The 22,118-nt window shown below is 35.2% G+C and overlaps 1 protein-coding gene across 1 annotated transcript; it reads left to right on the forward strand.

Annotated features, from left to right (window-relative positions):
• The first annotated feature begins 754 nt into the window (after window positions 1-754).
• LOC136800627 (uncharacterized) lies at window positions 755-21,468 on the forward strand. The gene is made up of 19 exons (XM_067057273.1): window positions 755-894; window positions 4,792-6,022; window positions 10,447-10,635; window positions 11,006-11,340; window positions 11,885-11,963; window positions 12,653-12,806; window positions 13,052-13,134; window positions 13,519-13,592; window positions 13,948-14,103; window positions 14,286-14,459; window positions 15,083-15,226; window positions 15,997-16,104; window positions 16,865-17,045; window positions 17,871-17,931; window positions 19,119-19,179; window positions 19,716-19,774; window positions 20,315-20,387; window positions 20,819-20,989; window positions 21,152-21,468. Exons 2-18 carry the CDS (start codon window positions 5,876-5,878, stop codon window positions 20,856-20,858), a joined length of 2,118 nt encoding a protein of 705 aa, XP_066913374.1. The 5' UTR covers window positions 755-894; window positions 4,792-5,875; the 3' UTR covers window positions 20,859-20,989; window positions 21,152-21,468.
• Window positions 21,469-22,118: the final 650 nt, after the last annotated feature.

Here is a 22,118-nt window from a genome sequence, read left to right on the forward strand (position 1 = left end):
ATATTTTTCAGAAAATGAAAAATTGAATATATCAAATATTTTGAATTTTTGTGTTTAGCCGCCATGTTTAACCAAAATTACAGATAATATGTACTGATTTTATCAAGAAAGCTACTATTCCGAGACTACTAAATTAATCTTTTGAAATATTTGGGACATATTCGATTTTTAGGACCTAACTTATGGAAAAAATTCTCTGATAAAATGATATGATAAACTTTATTTATCCTTTTTAACAAAAACATTTTTTCAGTCAAATGAAAATTATGAAATATTGATGATAAAATTTCTTATGAATATTTCAATATCTTAATTTGTCGACAGATGCTCTTTTCAGTTTTGCAGATTTTGTATCGTTGAAAAAGCTATCCTGTTTATGATATGAGCGATTTTCTTGCATGGGGTTGAAATGTTAGTCAAGGCGAGTCAAGGTTAAACCAAACTTCTCATTCACCTGATTTCTTCGACATTTTGCTTAATCATTTTTGCTTTTCCCATGTTAGAGGTCAATCTTAAACTACTACTACTACGTTTTTCTATACTTCGATGTCGAAGCTTTTTATCATAGAGTGATACAAAAAAAAAGGTGTTTAAATACTTTGTTTTCAATCTGTCGAGTTATTATATTTTTTCGCGAAAAAGTTTTTGTTTGGAAAGAATTTTAGCAAAGATGGGGTTAGATAAATATTTGGTTTCTTCAATTTCTTCCATCTCAGTAGTCTCAAATCTATCGTTTTTTATTTTTCACTGTTAGAGTTAACATGGGTTTTATTATTTGACACAAAACAGAAGAAAAAATCTTCACTTTGGTGGGTGTGGAATTTGAAATTATGTTGGTAGTAGTAGTGTTGGCGTTCCAATCGATCTAAACAAAAAGAAGAAATTTCAAAAAAGGTAAGCCCTGACATTTTCTTTCTGCTTAGCGATCTGTGTTTTTAACTGTTCTTGATTTATGAACTTTCTTTATTACACCCCTGTGTCACAGACCCACTGGGACCCCATCCCAACCGGAAAATTAGGCAAAAACTTGGTCCCCGGCGGGAAAATACCCTGGAATTTTAGCCCCACTTGGAAATTGACCTTGATTTCATCCCTACTCGAAAATCAATGTCTCGAAATTGCACTTCAAAACCATCCCCACTGGGTTTTTTAACTTTGGAACTTTGGATTTCGATAGGGATCTTTATCCCCACTGAAGAAAAAAATTCCACCGGGGTTGTGAGACAGGGGTGTTTTATAAAAATCCTAAATTCTTCAATTATTTGACCAAGGTTGTATATCATTTAAAGGATCATTTTGCAAAAAAAAGTTTTTCAAAATTTTGTTGTCGTCAGCAGAAATCAGCAAAATACGAAATTTTGCAAAAAAAGTGCTGATGTCAGCAAAATTTCAAATTTTTTTTTCGCAAAATGATTCTTTCAATGATGTGCAACTTGAGTCCAAATTTCATGTTTCTACCTTTAGCCAAACTGGAGTTATTTGAAAAACAAGTTTTGCTGACGTCAGCACTTTTTGGTTTTTGCGGTTTTTCACGAAAATGAGGGCGTAAACAATTAGGTAACACCCCTACAGAAAATTCATCATGGTATCCTTCTTAGTAAATCATTGGTTTGCTCATTTTCTGCCGGCTAATGGCCTTCAAAAATTATGGTAATTTTCAGGTTTTTTAGACATGCAATAACTTACCTGAGCCGCACTGTAATGGTAGATTTTTCGTCCAGATTTACTCAACTTTGGCTAAATTCTATGGGTCCAGCTTAAAGCCTGATTTTGGATCGCACGTACGGTCGTTTTTGAATCGAAAGCCTCCCCAGATTCCATCCAAGAATCATAGAAGAAGGAAAGTCTTTAGAGGGTATCCTCGTTTCACTGTCTTTACTTGGAGACCAAACTATCCTATAGAAATATTTCAAGATTTATCTGAAAATATGATAAATTATTGAAAGATACTGAAACAATATTCATCTGCTGTTCGGGGCGGAGTAAACATTGGCGTGGGCGTTTACGTTTGTCTCAAACTCTACCATCACTTTTTTTTGATACGCCCTGACTCTCGCATATATATTTTCCCACGTTTACTGACCCTCTAATCGGACGATAGCATCGTCTAGATAATACCCTGGCATTGTCTACTTTTCGAATGCGTAAGATTACGTAATTCAAAAACAAAATGTCAGATTTTTTTGTTTTTGGAATTTTAAAGCTACAAGTATCAAAAAGATAAGAACAAACGAAAATTTGCTGGTTCTTGTAAAAAAGAGTATTTCTTTTCCTTCACTGTATATACTGTATAATATGAATTTGTATTCTTTTCCATATAAAAAAATTGATACCGATATTGAGGACATGGCAATTAAAAATGTGCTTCATTTAATTAAGACCCCATTGTTAATCTCAATCCACTTACTGCAGAATACTTATTAATCTCCCACTGCTCCCTTCACAGTTTCATTATGTCAACAACATCAAATTACTGTGTCGGAATTCTTTGTTGTAATGTATAAAAATACAAAATGGCAGAAAATCCTTTTTACAAAAATAGTGTAATAACTTTTGCCTCCTCAGTCGGCGCGGAAAGAGCAAAAAAGATTTACAAATAATGTAACTTTCATACTACTGTCATGCTACTGTGTATGATAATATTAAAAATCTCCAGAGGATTTTTTATCCCAAACACCATCTATACTTTCATTCGAGATTATGCTTTGTAACTAAACCTCTTACATTCACGTACACTAAATCCTAGAGCTAGACTTTATCCATCAAAAACATGCGTCTTGGTAATATTGTGCCTGCTATGTGATATTCTGATGTTTTCCTATGCTGCCCCTAGGGCATTGTTGTAGATAGACGATGCTAGATTTCCTCCAAAAGAAATTCTTTTCACTAGATGAGACGAGAAGAATCCTAGCATTGTTGAGGTCCATACACTATTACTTTGATAAACATTAACGTAAATAGTAAATAGTTCATAAGATAGTGAAATGACCCGCGGTCTTCATTCAAGCTCAATTTAGACCGACAATCCGGGAACCCTGTATTTTATAGAACTAAAACGATATTCATTATTGTGTCAATGTACTCTCAGGTATACCATACAATATAAAGTTACACGCATATTTGATGACATTTGGACGCTACAGTAGTAAATTCTTAACATTTGATCGTATCATCAGCGGTCATGGCTCACCTCGCGAGAGTGCATTATTAGAGCCGTTTAACTCACTCACTTAGTTACTATCCACTTAGCTTGTCACATTTCGAGCCAAGGCAAATTCAATGTATTTCATTAAATTGTAACAAGAGCTGAATACTGGCTAGAGGTTTTCCAATGTCATAAAGCACACACCACACACCCATTAACCCCTTAGTTACAAAATCCGGTTACGTTAGCGACAAAAAAACAATTTTCCCCGCGCGCGGACAAGTGGCGAACAGTCAAAAAAAAATTTGAACGCGCGCTGAGAAGGGGGCGGGGACATCAAACATCGGAAGCTAAAAACTACGGAGATAGCCGTTCAAATTAAGAATTGTAATTTGCAGACCAGATTTTAACAGAGCGCGCGGCGAAGCAGATTGATTGTCTTTGTGCGGAAAGTGCGTAAATCAGGGAATACGCGCGTTCAGTGCTTTTTGCCTTTATGTATATTTATTTGTAAAGCCTTTTCATTAAAGTTTGAATAATAATAGCATATAAACACACGTTTAAGGTAACCCTAAAATAATAACCCTATTTCATAACCTTTAAGCAATAGAAAATTCAGGGGCTGTTTTTAATGCCAAACTCTATAACTCTATGACACTATCAACGACATTAATGATGAAGAAAACCTTATGATCGGAGGTGTACCCAACTTATTTGAAAACATTATTCCTTAAACCCAAAAGAAAATCTTACTACAAGTATCGATACGCAAGTAATCTTACTACAAGTATCGACAGAGGCTTTATAACGCATAGTTCGCGCGCAAATAATCACGCTGCGCGGGCGATTTACAAACCACTTGTAATTGCTAGGCGGATTTGACATAACAAATGACGTCAATGTACCGCACAAAAAGAGGGCCCTGGGGCCTAGTTTCGGACAATGGAGAGGGAGAGCGAGAGACCTCGGGACTAGGTGGCTGCAATTACAATCCGCTTAAAAGCTCTCAAGAATACAAAATTGTTTTGTTGAATAACTTATAAACAAACGGTTCATTGAATATCAATTTGTCCTTCCAATTTCGATGATAATGTTGCTTTGTGTGCGCTTGTACAGTGCTTTTAGTATGGGTTTCTTTTTGTCAATATGTGTTTATAGCCAAGCTTTAAAAAGAACTTTGACTTTTATTGATATGACTATGTCTTGTCAAGTTATAAACTTTGTAAACTTTGAGAAGATATTCAGTTGTTTTGAATTTAAATGATTTGAACTGGAAGGAGTGGCATGAAAAATATCTTTTGATACATATTATAACATCACTGAAATAATCGAATCAGAGATTATATTTATAGCGTATTTTCAAGTACGTGATTATTTTTGTTTGGTATTTTGTAGCTATTATAACAACAAAAGAAAAAAAACGGGTTTGGGCTGTATAATAGGATATGGGTGACAAACCATGTAAGTGCATTACCCTCTGATGCGTCTACAGTTTATATTACACATCTCAAAAACATTAAGGGTTCAAAGGTGGGAAAGTGTTCGCATAATAAGGGATCTCTTTTATCGAGAGAGTTACTCTACTTAATTATTTTGCGCTTTATTTTCTATTTGACCAATTTAACCGGACATTTTTTTTCTCATAGCTAAAGTTTCGGAGACGACCGCGGCTGCTGTTCCCACAAAAATGCCAAAGAAAACGTTTCTTTTATGTCTGGACAAAGAACTTTCAAAAAGCGTTACGAGTCTTAATAATAACTTTATTGGTGATATCGAAGATGAAGTTGCCTTGACTGTCAACAAATTGAAAAAGCCGGGTGAAAATGTTAAATTGAAATTGGAAGAGACATTGAAAAAAGCCAAAGCTGTCGTCGTTTTAATGTCGAGCCGATCTGCGGAATTTTTGAATAACGGTAGAGGAAGCGATTGTATACCCGACCCTTTGAACGAAGATAGCCATGGGACACGAGAAGTTTTAGAAAATTTCTTTCACCATGAGATAGGTAATACTAACTCGAAACTTCTTTTGGTGAGCCTGGATAATGCAAACGTAGAGCTTCCAAAATGTTTAGATGGGTTTGAAAATGTTGTTAAAGTGGCATTAAAGAGTGATGACCAGGAGACGAACGGATATGACGATATAAGCGAACATTTAAATGCTTTTTCTTGAATGATACCAAGAGTCAAAAACTATGAAACCACTTTTACTTTAGTTCGTGTATTTTTCGGCCAATCAAGTGTTGGCATTATTTAAATCAATGCATCATATATTAATTATTTCCTAATCTTTGATTAATAATTATTACTTTTCTTTAAATAGCTGATGTAATATCCTTGATAATTTATTAATGCATGAATGGTTAACACGGCCCTGAAATAAATCCAGAGAACAAAAAATCAATCATTTTTGTAAGAAATAATTTTTACGAGGTTTTAGCCATCTTACTTTCTTTTATCGCAAAGATAAAAGAGCGAGAAATCGCAGAATTTCGCCAAAGAGAGATCGCAGAATTTCGCAAGTATGGTCCTTAAAATTTCCATACGAAAAATATTTAGTCCGGATCACGGAAAATTATGCCGGAATTGGCCGGAAGTAAACAAAACTGACCAAGGATCAAGGACCAAGGATCAAATCAAGGACTTTTAAGTTACACCATACATATTTGCAAGCTCCTTTCAACTCAACCTAGAGTTCTCTAGAAACAGATGAATAGTAATTCTCTTTGAGAGATGTATAATAGTACCAAAGACAGTATACCACTAATGGATCAGAAGAATGAACCACAAACAGCCCTTGATATTCCTCCATCATCAAATGAGAACTTCAAAATTAATCCCTTCCATCATGATGATTCAAACAAACTCTATTGGAAAAAAGTAAGTCATCAATTCATTTCCTTTTCTTTTAAATTTTGACTGATTTCTTTATTAGAAATTTCTTCATTTGACAACTCTTGCAGATTAGTTTGATCAGAATAGAATAGAACAACATATTCGATAGTATACCTTTTTCAACATAAGTATCTCCCAGTTTACAGAATATGGCAGAAATTGTCCAGATCTTGGGGGCAGAGATTGCTCACTTTTAAAGGACATGGGCAAAATTTTGATATTATCTACCTATCAGGGACAAAATCATTGAAAACTAGCTAATTTCACAAGTTTTTCTGGCTTTTTTTTGTGGTGGAAATAGCATCTCAGGTGGATAGTTTTGATGTTGGAAATTTTCCTTGGGGCGACCCTCACATACTCTGAAAGCTGGAGTATCTCTCTGATGGTTTTCCGACTCCTGTGTGTTGACAAGAATTTTAAAGAAGTTACTTTCTGCTTCGTTAATCTCGTCGTCTGACAAGTTGGTTGATATGTTTGTATAATTAGATTGTTTTCAAAGTTTTTTTCATGCATTCTTGCAAAATCGGATGACGTAGTTGATGATTTCAGACAACCTTTGTGAAGGAGTGGAAATAATCTGATAATCTTTGAGGGCATCATTAACTTTTGGGATACTGTATGTGATTTAAATGAACTGACTGATGTTGACTTCGTCAGAGAATTCATAATTGGAAATTTTCATTGATCAAGTTGCAAAACCAAAAAATATTTAAAATCTAATAAAATTTAATTTTAAGTATAATTATATGAAATCTATCTAAAATCTAATTAAATTTCAAAGACAAATTAAATAGTTTGATTTACAGTACAGTAAAAAATTTTTAATCATAATAAAAAAGTTATTTAATTTCAAATGTTAGATATATTGAGGTAATTGAACTTGAGAAAAAAAGTGTTTAAAATTTCACCTAAATCAGGCTGGACTTAAAAAATTGTTGGTTTGCCGTCACCCGACCGACCCTACCTCGAAACCTGCCGACCCAAAAAAATTTATTGCCATTTTAAAGAAGATTTTTTTTCCTTCAAAAACTTCAAACAATAAAAAACCAAAACTCGTATCTTAATTGTTTGTCTCAAGCATAAGAATCGTAAATTCCCTGCGAACATTTCTGTTATTTATTCAAAATTACCTAAATGTAAACAAACTGTTTTAAAACCCTTCCATGGAAAAAAAATTCATAAATCGCCAAAATAAAAAAAAAATTACAACCGACCGACCCACCTCCAAAATCTAGGGTCGGGTGACGGCAAACCAACAATTTTTTAAGCCCAGCCTCAAAATGATAATTAAAAATCTTTCATTAGATTTTTAAATATTTTTTGGGTTTGTAGCAAATTGATGCATAATGCTCTTCGTGTGCCAAGGTCAGCAAGATTTTTATTGGACTGAACCTTTGGAGAAACTCACAGACAATGGAGAGACCATACACGTCGAACACTCAACATTGGTCAACTCAATTTCGCCAAGAAATGTTGTGGCAAGAAGCCATTAAAACACTGTCAACATCATACCTTCCAAACTTCTCACTCACAGATATTCTTCATCCGAGGTAGCAGAGATCTTCGATCTAACAGGAAAGATGACCCAAATCGTCAGTTTGTCAGTGCTATGACATTCTCAAAGTCAATAAATTGGAAACTTGGAAGTGGTTCGATCCAAGCAGATGCCTGACATGGTGACTTTCTTGCCATTGTGGATCGGAAGTGTTATAAATAATGTATGCTCCCTGATGCGTTAATGATAGGTTTCTATTTCTATTTCTATTTCTATTTGGTTGAGTCACAGGAGGCTTATAGCAGGCCCATTTTTGCAACTATAGATGCTTTCAATTAGTGTCCCGTCAGTTGACCCAAGCAAAGGTTCATTCACTTGCCAAGTGAACCGCTGCGAGTGGGAATTGAGCCTCAGTTGCCTGTGCAGCAACCAAGGTCAATGACCACTATACCACAGCGCCTATAGTTTTTTAACAATCTTTCCCAAGTCTGCTTCAAGGTAAGATCATCGTTGGATATATTGACAGTATATCCGAGACAGTGACTCTCCTAAGTAGAGTTTATCTTCAATTTGATGCTTGTGAGAAAGATCCATGAATGAATTCTTGATGGACAACATCATCATGAAATTTGGCTTTAAGTGCGTTTAACTTGATATAATGTTCCCTGATGGTTTTGATGACATGTAGTGCATCACTGTCAGTTATTGGTGATTGATTGAAGAAGCTTTTCGTACTGGACTGATACCTTTCGAGCCAATCAGTCATTTATTGGTTTCTGCCAGGGGTTTGTCTTCATATAGCCAAGGTTTTTGGTTAAAGTAGCTTCTATTTCAATAAGCTGTTGCTGGATATCCTCGATTGTGAATATTATTGATCTCTCCTTCCTGGTTCTTCTTGAGCTGTTTCCTTAGTGTGAGCAAACTCCAGCTTCTGAATGTGGTCCTGTACAGACAGGATATAGTCTATGATTGATGCTTTTGACTGATTTGCTGAATTGATGAGTTGATGATCATTGTCAAGATTGATATCTATTTCCAAAAGTCGTAAATCATTGCGAAGTGACTTGATCTCAGAAATGGTGGAATCGATCCTTGTGATATATGACAGTCCACTGATTGAGGTTTTCCTTGATAGTATCATTAACGGATGCCACGAGTACTGTGAGTCTTCATTTGAGTTGATGACTGACGTCTCCTCAAGTGATAGGTTTGAAAATTGTGATGCAAGATGATCCTAGTTCTATCTTTTCGCCACAGGGTCATGCTGTTGGTACCAGACATCATGATGACTAACTGCAAAATTGAATATTTGGAAGTACACCCACCACCCCTCAGCAGTTAGTACCCAAAAGTACTAAGTGTTTTTTACTATTGACAGGTCGACACCGCCTCTATTCGCACTTGGTATCCCAAAGTACTAAGTGCATTTGACTATTGGCAAGTTGACACCACCCCTGTTTGCACTTATTACCCCAAAGTACTAAATGCATTTGACATTGGCAGTTTGACACCACCCGGCCTTTTCTGCCCTGTTTTAGCGGTCCGGAGTGACCGACACTCAAGGTAATCACTATTTGAAACCATTTAGTACCCTAGGAAGCCCTGGGGTTGACACTAACCTCTGTAATTTTTCTCTTTTTGATTAATGATAAATAAGAAGCCCAAAACATATGGTACAAAGCCACTAAACCCAACATGGAAAGTAAAAAGTCCAGCAATACAAGGTCTAAAGCCCCAGAAATATAATCATCACTTTTGTATGGTTTGACAAACAACGGGCGAAAACTTTGCAATTCTAGAGTTAATAAGACATTCATTAAATAAAAACAAAAAACTGCTGAGAGCATAACATAAAATCATAAATGACATCTTTAAATAACTCCACACGGTGTCAAAAGAATGCAATCACACAGCGTCAGCCCCCCTGCCCACCCTAAATTTTTCCCAAAAGAGGAGGGGGCTGGAAGTACACCACTTTTTTTTGGGGACCTATGTACTTGGGGGGAGCTAAAATCTTATCACTTAAAGTGGGGGCTAAAATAATTCAGCTTAATAGTTGGCTTCAATTACTCAAATTGAAGCTCATGAATCTGAAAATTTTCGCCTGCGGCCCAATATTTTTGTAAAAAGTGTGCACAATTATTTATCTTAAACTTACAACTGAATGCAATTTACATTGGAAAAACCTTTTTTACTGGATCAATTTTTTGAAAGTGTCTACGGTCAAAAGTCCTGGGGGCTAACGAAAAATTCATAAATCTTTTGGGGAACTTAAATTCAGGGGGACCTAATTTTTGCCTGGGACCTAAACCCAGGCTGACGCTATGAATCATTGATATGGGATTTTTAAGATTTGACATGATTTGTCCAGAGAGTAAAACAAATAAAGCCTCTAAATAGTAAAAAGCTATTTACAGCATAGTTAGTACCCTAATAGTACCATTTGTTTGACTTAGAATTTATATCACACCACCTTTCAGAGCATTTTAGTCATTTAAAAGTACCATTCGATTGAGTTTTGAGTTGAAATTTATAGTACACCAACTGCAAATTCCAAAAATCAAATATGACCCACTACGGTACCAACCGTCATGATGTCTGGTACCAACTACATGACCCCCCTTGCTGCACACTTAGGTATCTTTTCAACAAAGAAAGAACCACCAATTATCGAAATCGAAAATTAGTACATATTGTAATTTTAAAGAGGACGAAGTTGGTCTTTTTGAATGAATGAGGAAAACCAGGTAGTGCTGAAATAAATGCTTTGGAGTGACTGCTTGACCCTTTGTCTTACCTATCATGAATTGCTATTAAATCTTAATATATCAGGGTAAGAAAATACCACTGATTTTTCATTGTAATTTCGTTTGTTAAAAAAACAATTTCCCTGTCATATTTTCTATCATATCAGGTCAATAAACTTTATCGAGGAGGAAAATTATGGGACGATGCTCTTACAACAGTTCAAGCAGAAGATTTGATGAAGGAATGCCAAGAGAAAGGGAAAGATCCTATGTACCATTTACTAAAGGAAATTCACGATGATTACATGAATTTAACGGATATCGAAGGAAGACAACGTTCGGGCTTTATCAACCAGGTATTCAGCCTATTTATAATTATAGTGTGTATAACGACACGACGGGATCATTTTCAATTAAAAAGTCCCTGAATTTTACTATTAAAGATTAAATAATGCTAAATACAGTCTTGCAGTGAGTTCGACTGACAATTCCTGCATTACTAACACGCATGTGTAATTTGTCGTTCGTTTAAACCACATGTAGTTAATTTCCGTGATAAACAAAGAGGAATGAATCCGTAGGGGTGGTACAGTCACTTTCCGTCGGGTGTGTGGACGGCAAAATTTGTCGTTCTGTTTGTCTATTTTTAGTAATGCAGGATTTGTTAGATAAACCCCCTCCTTGATTGTTTGTTTGTTTACCTTGTTTTTTATTTTTTATTTTCAGTTAACAAAACTTGGATCCAAAATTTTATACCTCGATAAAGAGGAGGCTGCCAAAAACAAGGAAACTGGGAAATACCGGGAGGTGATGGAAGATACTTCAGACGAGCAGACATTATTACATATGCTTGCTGATAGAGATTTGATTGACTTATGTGAAATCTACGTCAATGAATATTATCCACAACATCTTTATTCAGAAAATGTAGTGAAAGCTCACGAGGAGCAATCATCGGATGATAAAACGTACAATGGACCGAAAATACCTTTTGAAATGGCGTACGCAAAATGCTTTGATAAAACGGCAGCTTTTCTTGCAAGCAAAATGAAACCGTACAGGTACACGTACTTAAAATTTGATACGTTTTTATTTGGTCTTTAAAAAAAAATTAAGAATAAAATTTAAAATCTTGGATGGATGTAAAAAAAAACACTTTGAACTATTAATCTAGCCTAGTTAACTAAGCCCGTATTCACAACACTAGGACACACGACTAATGACAGTATAGCGTTTTCGACGCTTTAAAGATTTCTTATATTTACAGATTTAAAGTTTGTCTTGGAATACTAGTTATTCAGTCACAACCTACCATCACATTTGTCCTAGTGACTGAATCAAACTAGCTTAGATTTCTAGGCTATTATTAGTCCTGAAATTTTAAGAATAGCTTTATCAGCTCCTTTTATATCTACTCGTGTATTCGTTTGATTTTGCCAAACATTGACATGAAATTACTGTGCAGCCAAATTAGAAAAAAGTCGTCCATTTTATACCAACGCTTTGTCTCTATACTATATAGAATTGTTTAAAAAGCTAAAAGTGGTGTGAGTGAAAAGGGCTGGATAGGTTATATTGAATATTGTATTTTTAAATTCATTTCAGGGTTCGAGAGATTTTTCAAAAGAATGAAGAGGGGAAATTACGATGCAGTCTTGCTGTAGTTATCAATAAAAGAATGGAGGTACACGATTTTTTTAAAGAACATCCAAAATTTTTAAAGCCTTGGGATGTTCTTAACTTCTTGTATTTTAAGCCTAAAAATGTTCTAACACGTTCTTATTTTCGCCATTTTTAGAATATTTTTGTCCATTTTCCTATGAAATTCGGTGTTCTAGAGTCCGCAAAGCCTTAAAATGTTCTTAACTTGTTCCTAACATTTTGGCTATCAAAGCCCTATGTTCTTATAGTTTGTTCTTATAAAAAAACCTCAATTTGAATCAGAAAATAAAACTAGAAAAACTGTGAAACTGAAACTGTTTTGACGGTGAAATATTGTTTGATTCAGCCGATAACTTAATGAATTGATTGATTTCTTAGGTTTATTCATGATATTTATGACGTAATGTTTTCTATGGAAAGACCCTGGTTGTTGCCAGTAGTGGCAAATTTTATACAACTTTCATTTAGTTTAAATTTGCCACTACTGGCAAAAACCGGGGTATTTACGTAGAAAACATTACGTCATGAATATCATGAATTAAGTCCTGGGTATGCAAAGTTTTGAGCAGATTAACTTTGCGAACGTTTAATTTGATAATAGTTTCAATTAACAATTAACAATTTCAAAATTGTTTTCAAAGTGTTTGTTTAGTTATTCGTTAAATTAATGAAATTTTATGGGTGAATATTATAACCTACTCGCTTTGACAGGAAACAGCTATTCAAGTACTTGATTGTTGTATTAATCCTGATTGGCCATTCATACCAGTTGAGAAAGGAAAAGTTGACGAAACCTGGAGTAAATTGAAGGAAGACCCAACTGCGTACCACTTTTATTACAATATACTGGATAGTGATCAAGCAGGTACTATATAGTTGATTAATTTTTTATTGGGAATATATATAAATTTTTAAAGATTTACCAAATGTTAGGAATCAATATTTTGTGAAAAAATTTACAAACGAAACTTTTATTCCTAGCTGCAAGCTTTGCGTCGATGAAATACATGGATCATTTGCCATGATGTACTTTCGTTTGGACATCATCATCTCGATTGTTTCAATATAATGTTAGTTATTTATTTTTCATCTTTTACTTACTTTTTGTAGGAAACTCACCAAAGGAAAAAGGGTTTGATCATTTCGAATCATCACCGCTACAACTCTTGGTGACAAACGAAAAAACTAAAAAGGTATTTTTTTGTGAAAGTGCGGGTAGCTATTCTATGTGATTAGACATTAGACGGAAACGTCGCTCAGGTGGACTCCTGACCTGCACCCCCCCCTAATTTATAGAAACTTAAATCAGCTTAAATACCGGGTGACCCACGAAAAAGTTCAGACGTTTCTCGACGTCTTGAGGCCGAACAAATGTCCTAAAGTGCTTGGAGTTTAGATATTTAAAAAGTAGATATCCTAACTTAAAATTTGAGCTATCACTTTTTAAATTTGACCAATTTGTTCTCTACTTATGAGCTTTTAAAGTCAAATTCACTTCCTTTCTTTTCAACTAAGCACCACCCTGTTTATTTTTTTTTATTTGATTTTTTTTAATTGACATATTCTTTTTCATCTAGAGTGCAATCTCGCACCCGACCGTAGTCGTTTTGGTCAAAAGGAAATGGGAGGAATTCGGAAAAATTCAAATTTTGTAAGTGTTCTTGGCTTCATCCCTTTTCGTGCTTTATTGGTGAAACAAAAGTATTGAAAACATAAGACACAACGGACGCGATGAACTCGTTCGAGTCTAAAGGCCGGTCTCCACTTGCGCTCGCTGTGACCGCACTTTTTCGATCAAAGCTTCCACTGTGTGTTCAATTTTTTTCCGAGCGCGCACTACATTTTTATGACGTAATCTTTTTTCCAAGCAAAAAGGATTGAAGCCAAAAGGTGCGATTGCAGCGCGCTCAAGTGGAGACCGGCGTTAACTTCATTACATATCTTATACCATAGTCTCATGTACTTCGTTAAGGTGCACTTTGTAACCTTTATCCTTTTTGTTTTAGCAAATATTTGGGTCTTTACCTCTTTTTCCTGTTGATGTTGGCTCTTGGATTATTCTGGAGTGAAAGTTGGCACCCTACAGTTGATAAAGTGATCAAGATTATAGTTGTCATCTTCAATGTTCTGTACACAATAGAAGAAATTGATCAAATGTCAAAGTAAGAATTATCTTCGTTGGCAAAACTTTATGCAAAAGAAAAACATTTTTTGCTGATATCAGCATAATGTAACAATAGGCAGACACAGTCCTGATATGAAATACGTGTCTGATATGAAATGGGAACATTTATGTAAAAACAAAACCTTTAATTCACTTTTTGATTGTGTTTTTTTATTTTAGAGAAAAGCGCGACTACCTTGATTGGTTTAATTTGGTGGATATCTTTGGAATCCTTACCATATACACGTTAATTCCCCTGTACATATTTGGAGAATACAAAGCTTACTATGGAGTTGCGTCGGCTGCGTTTATTCTCAACTTCATCCGAGTCTTAAAGTTCTTTTCCACATTCGAGTAAGTGATGATGGATCATCAATGATCTATATTACACGCTTTTCTTTTATAAGAACCAGTAAATTTTGGCTCAGGTTGAGCTGTTTCTTAATTTTTTTCAAATTTTCGTTGGCTTTAAAAGTTCTTTCAGTATTAAACAAGGAGATTCTAATTTACATGCATTTTTTTATGAAGGCTCAGATTTGTAGATTTCCTAAGCATAACATAAGCATATACGCCAGTCTGAAATATTTTTCATGTGGTAAATTTTTTCTGTTCAAGTAAAAAAAATCCAAGACTAGCCAATGCTCCAAAATTTTAAACGCTTTTTGGATCGAATGTTAACAAAATTTCTGAGGTTTTATAAAAAATTGGGCTGCGTGAATTACAAGCATAATAATTCAAGCATATAACATGCTCTGCATGGATGCTTTGAAAGCTTATTCATATTCGAGCCTGACCAAGGGGAAGACATTTGCTTATAAAAAAAACATGTATCATATGAAAAAGCGTCTATGTCATTGCAGTGTATAACATGACTTGGAAATTCTATGGCGAAATCTTGAAAGATTTCGGAATAGACGTTTAAGGGAAGAAAGCCGTGTCTCTTAGTAATCACCGATAACCTGATATTTTCATTTTAGAGTCGGTAATTACGCAAAGGTTTTTTTCTACCTATTGAAAGAAGATGTTTGGACTTTCCTTCAATTCTTTGCTGTCCTTATGGTTGCTTTTACTGGAGCTGTTTTCTTGGCTTTGAAATCCGAAAAATCCGATGGTGGAAAAATGTAAGTTTTTTTTCATTTTGGTGGCTAACGGCCTAAATCTGTCATTTTTGTTAGATATAATTTGATGTTTTTTTTACAATGAAGTGAATACAGTCGCTCTCATGTTGTCTTCGGACCTGCCACCAGAACTGTTGGAAAACCATCGGATTCGGCGAGACTCAAACTCACAACCATGCCATTCGCGGGCATACCATTGAGCTACGGGTCCATGTGGAACCTGTTTGGTTCACTTTGGTTCGTTTCGTTCAGTATTGACATCATTGTAATGGGGGGGGGGGGGGGTTTCATGGTTGGCGGAGGGGCGGAATCGGCCCTTTTTTCGGACGGAGTGGCGGAATTTGGCGAAAATTTAGACGGAGTTACGGAAATTGGGTTCTCTGACGGAGACGGAAAAATTGACAATTTTAGTGCGGAAAAACGGAATTTAGCAAAAAAATTTGCGGAATTTCGGAATTGGTAAAAGATTTTCAAAATTTGCGGAATTTTCGACAAAAATATTGAATTTCAAAGGAATTTACGGTGACGGAATTTTGGTTCAATTTAAGACGGTGAGACGGAAATTGGAGAAAAAATTGACGGAATTACGGAATCGGGTACCCCCTGAACCCCCCCCCCTGTAATACATAAGGGCAAAATTCATGATGTCTTTTTTACTTTGATTAGAGAAACTTGCTACCCGAAGGAGGGAAATGGGTGCTTAATGAGTGAGAGCCTTTTTGACACCACAAAATTTTTTTTAACCAGAAAATGTTTTTTTTTTTATTTCATAGAGTTGACGGTCAAAATGACACGTTAACTTTCTGGTCAACAATGTTGAGAGAAACAAGGGCACTGGCTGAGGGAAAAGAGTTTGCTGATGACTATGATGGTGTCTATACGTAATACCTTATTCTTTCTAGCTATGTGTGAAGGAAGGGTTTTTATTCCTCTTCCTTTATAAATGATTCCCATAATAACATCCTCAAAAAGCTTTTTGAACCAGTCATTTTCGCAATAATTCGGTTATAGAGCTTTATACAGTGTGTCCCAAAACAAGCGGACAAATTTTTACATAAAGTAAAATCATCATAATTTATGCCAAATTTTTGTGACTTGTATACTTGATATTTCAGCCTCAAAAACCTATGCAATTATCTTAGGAACTGAATATCTATTGATTGAACAGACAATTTTAATCTTATTTCAATCATTCTAGACCCTGTTTAGATGACGTGCTTTGAGGACTTTTATAAAAATGTGTCCAATCATGATATCCATGACGTAATGTTTTCTGCGGAAAGACCCCGGTTTTTGCCAGTAGTGGCAAATTTTTTACAACTTTTGTCTAGTTTAAATTTTCCACTACTACTATTCATGATATTCATGACGTAATGTTTTCTACGGAAAAACCCCGGTTTTAGCCAGTAGTGGCAAATTTGAACTAGATAAAAGTTGTATAAAATTTGCCACTACTGGCAAAAACCAGGGACTTTCCGTAGAAAACATTACGTCATGAATATCATGAATTTCCGTAGAAAACATTACGTCATGAATATCATGAATTAGGGAACAGTTTTGTTTGATTTTAGGGGTTAGAAATAAAAGGTTTTGGAGAACAAAATATCGTCATGGTAGTATTCAAGTAATTTTTTTTTTCAGACCTTACCTTATAATTTTCCTACTAATGAATATGGCAGCCATTATCGTGGTTCTGAGCAATATCTTGATCGGTCAGATCAGTGCACGTTATGAGAAAGCTGCGGACAATGCACGAGTGGAAAGTGCCATTGCCAAAGCTAAATACATTTGTAAGATTGAGAAAAGCCGTTTTGTTTGGAGGGTAAGAAACTTCATTATTAATTTCTGATTCTTCTGGGTTTACCAGTAATAACGTTCTCGCAGGGGTGTCGGAAAATTTGTAAAGGAGAGCACAATTTTGTTGTTACGAATTAATTATCTTTTAATGTTATGAATAGATAATTACTTTGTCATAAAAACCCAAATTTTTCGAAATCCCTGAGAACGCTACTGGTTTACCTTTTTGAACAGAAATATCTATCTATTTAATGTCAAACAATGTACGAGTGAAGAAGGTTTTAGCAGTCCTTTTGATGTCAAGTTGTAGGTGTTTGTGCTCACTTAGCGATTAACATTACCTGACCATAACTTAGTCATAGATTTTAGAGGGGTAAAGAGCGAGACATGTAAATGGATAACTCTTACTGCCAACAATCTTACAAAAACCAAAAGATTTTACCCAAAATTGCTATGAAAATATTCCATTAAATCATTGTAGCCTCAAATGGCTATGAAATTTATTCCACTCTAAAGGCTTGGGGACACGAGAAGTTTTTTTCGCATTGGTGCAATGCAGCATGCTCTATCACCAACGCAAGTAAAAAGTGCGTATCCCATGGTTTCTTTTTTTGTTTCGTGGGGCAGAACAAAAAGTGAGGAAAATACCCAAAAGACACGCTGATTTTGTCCCTGGGACAAAAGTGAGATTTCACTTTTATTGGTAGAAAGAAAAATGAGGTGTATACACGAGAAAGCGTTTCAGGTTGGTGGGATGGAGCATGTTGCATTGCACCAACGCGAAAAAAACCTCTCGTGTCCCCAAGCCTTAATCAACAAATTTATTTATTTCTTCGTTTACATTTATCAGAATTTCCGAATCGACAGCTACATCGAGGGAGATCACATAACTGATGAGGGGGAGATTCAAGGTATTTCAAAACAGTCTTCAGAATAATATTTTTGTCCTCGTTAGGGGAAATCTCTCATTTTTGGAAGATCATCCTTTGCAATACACCTTTTCGACCGTAGTCACGCGGTTAGGCGCATGCCACTTTATTATTTAGTCCCTTTACTTGATCCAATCCATTTTTACACCTTTTTCTATTGTCTATAGATGCGAAAATAAAAAAAGACTGGGGCGATTTTAGGGTGGTAAAACGGACAAAAAAATGCCCGCGCGACAATTGGCGGCTACGGTCGAAAAGTTGTATTAGAGAAGGATGCTAGTCCTACATAACAAAAGATCGACTATTCGAATTCCAGATTTTCATTCATTATTATCCCTTTTACCCATTTTAAACCCGTCCCATTCTGCCACTGCCTTATAATGAGCCAACAAGGGCCGTAAGAAAATGACTTGTAAAAAGCACTGAACACGCTTCAAAATACTAAATATTGGCTTAAATTGACATTGAAATGTCCTACTTCTGTTCGTAAATTTCTGGGGATTTAATGTAAAATCAGTGCGTTCCGTAAAATCAGTGCGTTCCTTAAAATGATGATGATTTTCATCTCCTATAAGGGGCCGTTCACATAGTACGTACGCACTACCCCCCTAGCGAGTACAGGGGTAGGGGACGGGTCAAAGGAAATACGCAGAGAACATTTTTTCATAGCCCTTTTTGCTTTTTTTTTATCGACTTTCACGCCTCTCATACGCATCAAGGTAAAGAAAAAGTTTCTTAATAAACATTGAGTTTCCTGTATGAAATAGGGGCCCGAAATAAAGGTTCGAACCAGACGATTTGAATTTGAAATTTTCTTCAACCGAGGGTGGGGGCTATGAAAAAGTACGTACTTACCAGAGGGTAGCGTACAGGGGGGGGGGGGAGGGGTACTCGATTTTCAACATTTTAGTTCGTACGTAGACGTACTATGTGGACGGCCCCTAATCACACTTAAAACTACTTAAAGGTAAAATAGGTCATCAAACCAAGAAACTTAAATAAAAGAGATATTAAAAAGATATTTATTAAAGTTCCTTGATTAAACTATTTACGCTACTTTTTAGTCAATTTTTTGGCACTTTTTAGTCGGTCTTTTTAATCCGGCACTAGCCAAAAAATAAGGTAATCAGGTTTGGCATTTAAACTGGGAAATTGACTTTTTTATTTAGATATCTTGACTGATTGGTATGAGCTAAAGACGGAAAGACAATCATCTAGAGAAGCAATCAAGTAAGTCATGTAGAAGTTGTTTGGTATCAAGTTGTGTAGGTTGCAAAAATTGGCATTGAAATAAGTTCCTTTCTTTTGAAAACTCCGTTCGTAAACGTGGGCTACCACGGTCTAGATTCTACTGTATTGCTGGTATTCCCAGATTTGAACCATAAAACGGGCAAATTTACCTCGTGGTGAAATTAAACAGTTTTCCTTGTACTCTCGGTTACCTAATAGCCAAGGAGTTGGAATAAGCGGGGGTGGGTTGGAAAAAACCTCAAAAATTAATAAGCGGGTTGGGGGTTGGAATAGGAATGTCATGGGTGGAAAATTTTCGAAAAATTAATTAGCGGGGGACGGCTATTAGGTACTTGAGAGTAAGCAGTTAAACAGTATCTACTTCTTTATAAAACAAATTTGTTTATGATTTTTTTGAATAAAAATACTTCACGTCATGAAAAGTTAGGATCCTTAAAAATTGTGAAAGTAGTTGCTTATGAATTATCATGGTTTGATTATTAATTTTGTTAAACAAATTTGCACTTTACTTTCAGAAAACTACAAGAGGGTTTGAAAAAGCGTACTGAAGTTAGTATGGAGAGTCGGATGGAAGGTAAAGACTGATTCTTGATTTTAGCTTACGTTTTTCTGTGCTATAGGACTTAGTGTTAACACTTTCATTGCCGAGCCCTTTTCAGAAATTGAAAGTGTAACCTCTTTGATTATCATCGAAAGTTTTACTTTGAGAAGCTCCTGTGGCCACAGTTTTCCTTCAAATTTATTTTTTATCAAAAAGGTAAGATTTACCATGCTCTTAAGACCATAGTCATTATAAAAACCCCGGTCTGGCAATGTATTGTTTTAGCTTTTTGTTCAATTTTCTTTTGTTACAAAAAAAAGACTGGTTGCGATTTGCATACTTTTTGATCACGTTACCAAAATCTCCTCTTGACAATGGTCTATTTTCTAATCACATGATAAAAAAGTTAGCAAAATAAATCGCTTTTGGTACTAATCTCCATTTTTTAACAATAGAACAAAACAAAAGCCTTCCAGACCAGTGAAGACCTTTATAATGTATGTTAAGAACACTAGTGAATTTTGGCTTTCAAAACTACGAACCCACCTTACTTTGTTCATATTCTTTATGCAGAAATGAAAGCTGAAATGGAGTCTCGTTTCGATAAACTTAAAGAAGAATCAGATTCGACGAAAAAGCTTCTCCAGTAAGTCATCCTTTTCCAACTCGTAGCAGAAACTGACAAGTCATCCCTTTGCGAAATTTAGTATGCATAAAGTACTCTTGGCCTTGGGTATATAAGAAACGGAGCCTGGATTAGTCAGGGCTGTTAGAATACGCATTGAGTTTAGAGTCAATCTTGGATCATTTCCAGGCAAGAGAAAGGGAAATATTAAGATGCTGTATGTGTTTTAACCATGAAAATAGGTAGAAATAGTTCGAATTCCGCCTTTTAAAATGGGAGATAACAGACTTCCTTTCCCATCAAAGAGAATCAATCGTAGCTTCGTCGGGTCTTTAAATTTAATGAACCAGAGTGGCTGAAATGGGAAAATTCTAAAAAGGATTGTATTTTTCTTAGTATTATACATCGGGAAATCCGTGTAGAATTAATTTTGACAATTTTAAAATTTACAGACAAATCCTTCAAAGAATAGGAGATGAGCAAGACGAATAGTGCTGGATATCTACATAATCAACGAATATTCCTGCTCTGAAACCCTAAAAGCAGCATTGTTAGGTTAAATGTGTCATTGAACAAGATTGCCTTGACCGGATGAACTGACGAAATATTTGATGTTTGATGACGTCAATAAGAATTATGGGGACAAGCTGGAGTTTTTACAATCTCTTATTTGATTTGGTTGGTCGTTAAGATGTAATAAAAGAATCTTATTACTTTTTCTAAAGAACGCGTCATCTCTATCACTTTAAATGACCAATTAGTGAAGTATCTTGTAAAAACTCCAGCTCATCCCGAATTATGACGCAATTACAATGTTTCAAAGATGGCTATAATGCAACGTACTTTGTACTCGAGTAAAGACTGGTATTGATAGAGAAGGTGCCACACCGAGCCAATCTTGTTCAACATGGCATCAGAATTTGTAACATTTCGTAAATTACAAATCAATTTTTTAGTGAAGATTCTAATTTGATAATTGTAAGTAGTGTAAAATTTTATTTTTGTTTCTTTCTTTTTTTAGACCTTTTAGCCTTTTTTAGACCTTTTTTTATAAAGCACCTCAGCATTCTACTAGTATATTTAAATAAATTACTAACTTCATAAAAGGAAAAAGATGTTTTGTCAATTTCTCTCTTAGCCATAAGATAATTTTTGCGCTTTTTCGGCAAAACTTAAAAATCAATTTTTCTTTTCAACCAATTGAAGGGTATCTAGATACAATTGGCAGTGGAAACAAGAATGCCTCTAACTTCTTAAATTTTTTTTTCATGTTTAGAGGATCAAAAGCGCTATTTTGAATGTATTTTTGGTTAAAAAACTCGCAATTTTTAGCGGTTAAATTTGCGATTTAAAAGATTGAGCTTATGCTAATGACGTTCATTTTTACACCAGTGGAAGTTCAACCTTTCTTAGGTTAAGAAGATTGTCAAATTTCAAGGCAAACAGAAAAGTTCTTCGGAAGATATGGGACCCGAAATACCCCTTGGTAGCACCTCTCTGTGAAACATCAATAATCTCCGACTTTTTACTAAAAAAAAAACTTTTGAAACTGAAAGTAGGTTGTTCGCTGCCTTAGGAGAGAGTAGTTGACCTATGCCCAACATGTGTGTGTTTATAGCTATATTGAAATTGTTCTTTGGCTGTTTTACCAGAAAAAGTTATTAGAATTAGTTTGATACCTTTTCTTTTTCTGTGGACTTTCAAAATTGATCTGATTGTTTGTGTTTGACCAAAACCATTATCTGGGACACA

Source organism: Clytia hemisphaerica, unplaced genomic scaffold, assembly GCF_902728285.1.
Source record: "Clytia hemisphaerica strain Z4C2 unplaced genomic scaffold, Clytia hemisphaerica genome assembly, whole genome shotgun sequence".
Classification (NCBI taxonomy): Eukaryota; Metazoa; Cnidaria; class Hydrozoa; order Leptothecata; family Clytiidae; genus Clytia; species Clytia hemisphaerica.